The sequence below is a fragment of the Ctenocephalides felis genome, unplaced genomic scaffold (assembly GCF_003426905.1).
Source record: "Ctenocephalides felis isolate EL2017-DRISC unplaced genomic scaffold, ASM342690v1 CF-g0.4_SCAFFOLD_01886, whole genome shotgun sequence".
In the NCBI taxonomy this organism is placed as follows: domain Eukaryota; kingdom Metazoa; phylum Arthropoda; class Insecta; order Siphonaptera; family Pulicidae; genus Ctenocephalides; species Ctenocephalides felis.
The window spans coordinates 120,598,386-120,608,118 of NW_020538040.1; the positions used below are offsets into that span (position 1 = coordinate 120,598,386).

The window sequence follows — 9,733 nt, forward strand, 5'->3', positions numbered from 1 at the left end:
ATCTCTTAACCGCATTTTCAAACTTCAAAAAAGAGCTTTGAGAATAATTTTTTCTATTAGTTCTTTATCTTCTTGTAAAAACATTTTTCGTGAACATAGTATCCTTACCGTTCCCAGTATATTTTTGCTCATTACCTTATCGTTTATAAAAAATAATCCCGAACGTTTCAATTTGTCTTCAATGTCAAATTCTCATTACAAGACAAGAAACTTAACTATTAAAACACCAGTATTTAAACTTGCAACGTCTTTTAACTCAATTGACGGATTTGGAATTCAACTTTTTAACTTACTACCACTTCACATACGAAAACTTAATAATCATAAATTCCACAATACTATAGTAAAATTCTTAAAAGCTCAATATTTCTATGATATTTCAGAATTTGTTAATTTTGATATTAAACAATACTTTGCTAACCAATGATAATTTAGTAATCATCTGCTTCTCATTCACGTCATCTTTTCCCTAAATTTTATTATTTAATAAATTTTACTAACCCTTTCTATATAAAATATTTTTTATTCAAATTCATTTATTAGTATATTTCTTTTTTGATACTGCGCTTCTTGCTTTTTGCAGATCCACATTAGAATTTGACGCACATTAACGGACAGGATTGATTCAAGTCTATTTTCTATCAGCAACTGTCGACATTGCATTTATTATTCCTGATCTTCTAACGGTGCCCAAAACGAAGATATTAAATTGTGCATCATATTCTGAAAACATGCATTGATTATCTAAAATGTTTCAGTTGGTCTCAACTGAACATATCTAATTTTTCTTTTCATTCCAGACTTGGGATGAACTCGGATCGCGTCACTTGCGATTTCATGATCTCCGATATATATATATATATATATATATATATATATATTTTTTTTTTGTTTTTTTTCATATTTTAGCGTAAATACGCGTTACCCATGTTCAAAGTCACTCAGAAATTGAGTGGTAATGTTCATGATTATGTAACGTACAATAAAGCGTTTAGAGGTGAAATTTCTTTATGTCTGAGACTTTTCACCAAACTATAAACTATAAACTATAAACTATAAACTATAAACTATAAACCATAAACTATATTGTGGAATGTTAAGGTAGCTTTTGCTAGTAAAATGTTTTTCACTGATTAGCATTATGTCTATATCGTTATGACGAAGAAATTGTTTTACTTCTTGGTGGTGCTGCGCAAGACCGTTGGCGTTCCATATACATAGTTTGTAGTATAAGGCCATCATTTTCTCAAAGGTAGAAGGTTTGTCAAAATGTTCAGCATAGTGCTCATTTGTTCCATGAGAGTTTTCATCATAGCTTTTAGTTCTTGCATGTCTGTTTGTTGGTTACTTGGAGTAATCATTTGCTGTTGATTGTGTGACGACAGTCCTCCTTGGTTGTCCCTGTGGTTTCTGTCGCTGTTTATGCTTCTAGAAGTAGCATCTGAGAAGGAAACATTTGGACGGACGAAAGGTTGAGAATTGTCACTAGGTTGGGCGGGTTGTCTTTGCCTTAGGGGAGGGAATCTGCGTCGTCTTTCTTCTTTATAAATGGTGCACCCTCTATAGCTGGCTGGGTGATTACCAGAACAAAGAGCACATTTAACGCCGACGTTGACTGGGTCCTTCCAGGGGCAATCTTTTGTTAGATGCTCTTAGGCACATTTTACGCAGCGTGCGATGCGTGAGCAGTAATTTTGTGTATGTCCAAGATTTTAACATCTTGTACACTGCGGAACTTCTCTTCTATGGCGCATAGCTTCTATAGTAACTTTTGTTCTGTAGAGGTATTCGATGGAGTAAAAATCTTTATTATTATTGCTTTGCTCAAGTTCCACTACAAAAATATTAAGTGGAGCTTTTGTAACTCTGTGTTTCATTATGTAGATGCGTACGACCTTGTGACCGAGTGTAATAATTTCTTCTGTAAGTGTTTTGATGTCAGTGCTATGGTGCAAACTTTTTACCACTACTTTAAATGTTCGCTTACACTTCGCTTGATAGAAGTGTAATTGTGTGCCCTTTTCATGTAGCAACTTTAAGACTATATTGTAGACGTGAGCATCTTTGGCATTAATTTTGACTTGATCGTTTCCTACTATTTTGTATGAGTACTGACCTTTTACGTGAGTCTCAAGTAAACCAAATAAAGGTTCAATGTCGTTTACGCCATGTACAAAGATAGGTGGTGTGTTTGTTGTTTGTTTGTCGGCATCTTTTTGAGCTGATGTGCTTGCTAAAACATCAAAGTAGTTGCTAGTGGGAGTTGGGTTCAGCTAGTATTCCTTTAAAGTATGTTGTTCCACAGGGGTACTTGGATTTTCTGACTGTGAGCGTTTTTTATTTTGAACGGTTGTCCAGCCCTGGTTAAGGTCACTAGTATCAATTGATGATTCACTGTTGACATTGTTCATAGCGGCAACTTCCATAACATTTTGACTTGGTTCTAAATTACTATGTTCCATTGTTATATTTTGGCTAATTTCACTAGGAATATTCAGTTTAAGTTGTTTATTTTCAATTTTATTGATAGTACCAGATTTTAACATTTCTGGAATAATGTCCGTATTTTTTTTTTATTTTTTTTTCGGCATTTTTGCTAATGCTAGGTTTGATTTTATGTTTAATTTTTGTGTTTCCTAATGACTTTTTTTCACTTATAATTTTGTTAACCGAATAATCTGCATTGTTTGTGTTATATAATGTTTGTATTGCGCTCGATACGCAAGCACCGATATCGCCGGGTCGGGTCCCGATAATCTCGGAATTATTTACCTGCCCGTGGGCAGCGTCACTCATGTCACTAACACTTTTAATTTCACTTAAATTAAACTCAATTGAGTTAATTTTTTATAGATAGAAAATTAAATTCACTTGCGTGTACCCACAAGGGGCACATGGCGGTTTTAGATATCTACACTGTACAGGTATAATATGTTTATTATTATTTGACTACATGTAGACTGGCTTGTTGTAACGTTACTGATAACACTCTGCGATGTGTACAGTTCAACTGTCGGTAATCGAATGAACTGATGGTAACTATTAACGGTAAAATTAAATGTATTACTCTGATAATGTTAACATAACACTATTCTATTTATACAATAATGAAAGTATATTATTCCTTATTAAATTGACTTAAATAATTTACTGCATAGGCAATATCTGGTCTTGTAGTTACTGCTAAATACATTAACGCCCCTAAGACTGATAAGGATACTTTTGCATGATGTATTTATTGGATTCCTCAGGTTTAAGCAGTTGGAGTCTAACCTCGCATGATGTTGATACTGTTTTACAATTTTCCATATTAAAGCGATTTAGTATATTTCTTGCATAAAAACGTTGTTTTAAATATACAAATATATTTTCCTGTTTAAATTCAATTCCAGGACATCTATCTACTTTGCCTAAGTCTCTCATCTCAAAACATTCTGATAAAGATATTTTAATTTCTATTAACCAATCTTTATCAATTGAAGCAATTAACAAATCATTAACATAAATAACTATCAATGTATGTTTTCCTGTTTTATTGCACATAAACAAACATGGGTCTTGCAACATTGCTTTGAATCCCATTGTCTGCAATTTTGTTATAAATTTTTTGTGCCACTGAATACCTGATTGGCGTAATCCATGTAGTGCTTTCTTCAATAAACATACGGGATCTGAGTTTTTCTCAATATTTCTTAGCCAGGTCTTCACTGTATCTCTAATTTTCGCAGTAGCCGGTTTTCGAATAGTACCCAATGTTTTCTTATTCACAATTTTATATAATACTTCACGTAACTTTTCTGGCAGATTCATGTAGACTTTTTCTTCAAGTTCTCCATTTAAGTATGCAGTTACGACATCCATTTGATAAATTTCTAAACCCGTTTCCGCAGATAATGCTACCAGTAGTCTGATAAAAGTTGATCGTGACACCGGGAATATGTCTCACATAATTTTTCACCATATGTTTGTGAACATTCTTTTGCAACTAACCGCACCTTTTTCCTATTAGATTCTCCATCTCATTTTGTTGTAAAAACGGATCTGTTCTCAATAACTTTCCTTTGTATGGGTCGCTCAACTATGTCCGACGACATATTTTTGATTTTCGTAAGGTACTCGTCTTCTAATACTTTCCTCCATTCGTCAGCATCACCTAGCTAATTTGCTTGTTCCCAAGTCGTAATATTAATTTTCGATATATTGAAAGCATTTTCAAATGTTTCACATTTTTCACTAATCACATATATCACTAATCACAGAATTTTGAATCTCTTCATTTGAAATCTCTCGATTAACCTCCCTTTCTCCAGAGGATTCTTCTAATGTATCTTCGATCATTTCTTTATTTATTTGACATTCTTTTCGCGGTCTTCCTGCATGTCTTGTCCAAATAATCCTAGGACGCCCTTTTCCACGTTTTGATTGCTGCTGTGCTGGTCATTCATGGTTTGTATTTCGCTCGACATTTCCCAATTTTAAATACCATCACCATTTTCACTATATATCTCACTATATTCATTATTAAATCCAGAATAGTTCATGAATCTAACGTTTCTGCTCTCAATTATCTGATTGCTTCCCGGCATATATATTCGATAAGCTTTAGCATTATTCGAATAACCAATAAAAATTCCAGGTTTAAATCTCGAATCAAATTTTCCTTCGATATTTCTATTTTTAATCAAAACATATGCTTTTGATCCAAATATTTGTAAATAACCTAAATTTGGATTTTTCCAGTCCATACCGTATATGGTATACCTCCATCTAGTGCGCTTGTTGGACATCTGTTTTTGTGTAATTGGCATTGCAAACAGCCTCAGCCCAAAATCGTTGTTTACATGTCGCAGAATTCACTTTTTGATTGATATAATATAAATCACCTCGACGATGTGCTTTCAATTCAATCTTGCCTTCTTTAGTTAGCAATGCACTCTTTCGTGTAAAAATCACTGTATATCCATTATCAGTGGCTTTAAATACTGATAACAAATTATTTCTCAAGTCCGGGACATATAACACATTTTCTAATCTCACGTGTTTATTTTCTTTTTGTTCAAACGTGGTCTGAACGCTTCCAATTCCTTTAACGACAGTGCAATTGTTATTAGCCAGTTTCAACTCCGCATTTGATCGATTAAGGTTTTCAAAGTTATCCTTTTGATGACACATATGGCTTGAACACCCGCTATCTAAGCACCAAATATTGTCTGGTAATGTTGATTGTTCATTAACGCCAAACACGTTTAGTATTATAAGTTGTAAACTGCTTACGGGCTGGATACCTCGATCGGCAGTCACGAGCAAAATGTCCTCCTTTTTCGCATCTATGACATCTTATTTGCCGACGTGATTCAACTTTGGTTACGCAATCACGCGCAAAATGTCCGACTTTCTTGCATTTATGGCACATACTTCTTCGATATGCAGCATTCGATTTATGATCTGACGGTTCCTTATTTATACTTTCCGAATAAAGTACCCCCTGTTAATGTTTATTTTCCTCATTTAATTTGATGCCTTGGATTCTGTTAAACAACCTAACCTTTAAAACTTCCAGTGTTGGCAACTTCTCCTGCGCTTCTATAGATTCTTTAAACATTACGAATAATTCAGGAAGACTGTACATAAGTAACGTTACCAGCATTTCGTCTGGGACTACAATGCCGATATCGTTGAGTTTCGCAGCAGTTTCACAAAAATCTGTCACATGTTTTGCCAAATCATCGCTTTTATGCATCTTTAATGTTACACATTTTTTCATGAGAGTTGTTCGCCTCGTTGCACCCTGACTTTCGAATAGTTCTTGCAATTTGTCCCATATTGCTTTCGCGGCACCAAGATGCGCGCACATTTTTAATTCTTTTCCTTGCATGTGAAGGACCAAATCAGATGGCGCTTTTCCGTTATTTATCTTACTTTACTCGTTATCAGTCGCTGGATTCTCGCTCAGTACGCTGGGTTTCTACCTGGGCTTTTACCTGGGCCCATAACCAATATTAACGGTAAAATTAAATTTATTACTCTGATACTGTTTACATAACACTATTCTATTTATACAATAATATAAGTATATTATTCCTTCGGGCAGGCAGTCGAAATAGAATGATTTTATTGAAACTTTTTTCTTTTATATCATGATGGAGATATCCCTCTTTCATTCCTAGGTAGATATCCTCACCAGGTCTGTATTCCATATAATTTTGTATGTATCCCAACCATATTTTGGTGACTATATTTTTCTAACAATATTTATTTGAATTTTTTATTGAAATATTTATTTATAAGGAATTATAATTAGTAAATTTTATGAAAAATAAACTTTAAGAAACTTTAAGAAAATTATTAAAAAAAAAAAAATATTAAAAAATAGAGTGTAAAGTTTTTGCTACTGTACAAGCCAAAAATAAATTCTTTATGTAAGAATTTAAAATATTGTCTATCATAGTACTATGGTAACTATGGTGACCATATTTTTCTAACAATAAGTCAATCTTTTGTTATGCTAATCTGGGACGGGCAGTATATAATAAAAGTTTCTTTATATAAATATTTTTTTTATAAGAATTGCGGACTTTTAGTAAGAACTTTATTTTTCGATTATATGCAATACTTTTCTATCTATGATATTATATCTTATATCGATCTTTATGTTTTTCTCGGTTTTGAGCTTTGTAAAATATTCTATTCAATTTCATTCATAAATAATTTGAAAAAAATAGCACTTGTTCGTTTGTTATCACAGTTTTTATCAATTTATCTGTAAATTTTAAAAAAAAACGGGACGATCCGGAACAAATAATGTTTTGAAAAAAAACCGAGACGGGAAATGCTGCACTGTCCCGACCAAACCGGGACGTATGGTCAGCTTAATGGTCACACTAGTTGCATATGCATTTATCAATGTCAACCAAATGTTTATTGGACATATGTACATCAAATCATCAGATATTTTATAGAGCTTTTAATAATGTGTACATATTTTGCGTAAATTTTTTTGGGTTCCGTACCAAGATTTGATTCAATTACGGTACGGGAAGTTCCAGCAATTTGCCTTAAGGCACGATTCCATTTACCCCACTAATTAACTTTCATGTAAACATATATAAATGTCGTCGTACAATTCATAAGCTCTTCTATAAAATTCGACATTCTGGTCCCAGACCTCAAAGAGAATACATCGTGATTCAAAAATATTATATAATCGTAAATCGAACAAGTGGTGGCGGGATTAGCTTAAGAATAGCGTTCCCGATTCATATGCTGGAAGTTCTGAGTTCAAATCTCCGACAAGAATTTGAAAGATATTAAAGTAGTTAAATTTGGAATAATAATAGAATTATGAATTGTAATAATCAGAATGTATAAGAAGTTAGAGAATTGGAATTAAAATGAATTGAAGTGAGAAGAGTTTAGAAGATGAAATGAGAAGTATAGAAGCAGAAGTTTAGAAGATAGAAAAGAAGAATTAAGATAAGTTGAGAAATATAGAAATAATAGGATTATATGAAGAAGATAGTATAAAAAAAATGGAAGATTACATAGGATATATGATTGTATAGAATAATGTAGGTGGCTAAATGCTCGAGTAAGCGAGGCTAATAAATAAAAAAATAAAAATAAAAATAAAGTAAAAAAAATTGAACGTGAGTACAATAATAATAATTTTACCAGTGTTTTGAACTAAAAGCTATAACTGTATTTTTGCAATTCGTATTGAATGCTCCCTTTGAGACGGCCAAAGATTGACTACAATGGAGGATTACCTCTTGTAGAAACGGAAAAAAATTCTGAACGACACACCGAATACAAACACCGAATATGCCACAGGTTTGTTAAGTACAATAAAAAATAAGAATAACACAAATATGGAACTTTCTGATGAGGGCCGGCCGTGGTCCCGTGGTAAGAACGTGGGCTAGCAAATTCTAGTCCTGGGTTCGAATCCAACCTCGGTCGGTTCAGTATCAAAGCAGCTTGATACCAAATTTTCACTTGAAATCATAGATTTCAAATATGATTTCAAGTGAAAATGGCCTTTCGTGGGCATAGCTGTAGTGGCAACATGCCACTTGGAAGTAAAGAGGTACTAAGATTGTATCGCTTCGAAATACAAAGGAAGTCGAGTTGTATCCATATACAACAGGAAAATGTAAGAGTTCTGACATCGTGCAACCATGATTTGAGTGCATTTTCAACTCAACCCACGGACCTGCCCTTGGAAGAAATATTCGTAAAGAAAAATGTAATAAACAGTAAAAATATGTAAAGAAAAAGTAAAATATATGTAGTATGTAAGATAAGAAAAAGAAAAAATAATTAGTGATAAAGTTTAAAAAAAAAAAAAAAACGCAGAAAAAAAAATGATGATAACCAACCATCGACCTCACAAGGAATAATGAGAGGTAACGGAACTACTGTAAATAGTGACTATGAGACCAAAAATAGATTTAGCCTTTTAAGTAATGACTCGTGGCGGGATTAGCTCAAGAGTAGCGTTCCCGATTCACATGCTGGAGGTTCTGAGTTCGAATCTCCGGCAAGAATTTGAAAAATATTAAAGTAGTTAAGTTGGAATAATAATAGAATTATGAATTGTAATAAAAAGATATGTATATAAAAATAATCAAAATGTTTAAAAAATTAGAGAATAAGAATTAAAATGAATTGAAGTAAGAAGAGTTTAGAAGATGAAATTAGAAGTATAGAAGAAGAAGATAGAAGTGTTTAGAAGATAGAAAGAATAGGATTTATATGAAGAAGATAGTATAAAAATTGAAAGATTACATAGGATATATGATTGTATAGAATACTGTAGGTGGCTAAATGCTCGAGTAAGCGAGGCCAGTAAAAATAAAAAAAAAAAAAAAAAGTAATGACTCTAATGGTCCTGAAGAAGACTTACAATCTGCTAAAAGCAGAAAACGTTCTATTAATGGTGACAGGATAGAAAACACATCAGCAGGTAAAGATGCAACTAGTATTACTCAAATAATTAAAGTGCCTCCAATTATAATTAAGAGTAAACTACCGAACAATAAATACATACAGTCACAATACCGTGGCATAGAAAATTAATTAATTTCTACCTATAATGAATATGACTACTGCCAAATACAAAAACGACAAACAGATGATAAAATCCAATTCTTTACTTATCCATTACATAGTTGAAAACGAAAAAATTTATGATTTTCTAAATGGAAGAAATATTAAGGTTAAAAAAATATTAAGAATGACCAAGACTGTGAACAACATTAAATACGATCTCCCGGTTCATATAATATTTTTAAATTTTGAACAAGATTTAAATGTATTCAAAATAATTAACCACAAATCTGGACATAAAATATCGTGGAAACGTTTAATTTCTAAATCTCGGAGAGTTAGAATGTTACCGTTGCCAATATTTTGGTCACACATCAGCATTTTGCAACATGAAATTTTGATGCGTTAAATGCACTAAAGAACATGCCCCTGGAGAGTGTCCTAAAACTGATGACGAACTACCTATATGTGTGAATTGCTCTAGAAATCACCCAGCCAATTTTATTGAATGCCGATATTTCAGAAAATATCTTGAAAAACGTACCGAGAAAAATGAAAGAAGACAAAATTCTACAAATGCCATTTCTTACATACCAGCTCCCACACCTAAACCACTTTTGAAATGATATTCCCAATCATTACATAACTTCCCCAACCTACCAAGACAGAATGTAAACATTGACAA

The 9,733-nt window shown here is 32.7% G+C and overlaps 1 protein-coding gene across 1 annotated transcript; it reads right to left on the bottom strand.

Annotated features, from left to right (window-relative positions):
- Positions 1–4,767: 4,767 nt before the first annotated feature.
- On the bottom strand, positions 4,768–5,172 carry LOC113375823. Its single transcript, XM_026615772.1, has one exon. It carries the CDS (start codon positions 5,170–5,172, stop codon positions 4,768–4,770), a length of 405 nt encoding a protein of 134 aa, XP_026471557.1.
- Between the last annotated feature and the right edge of the window lie 4,561 nt (positions 5,173–9,733).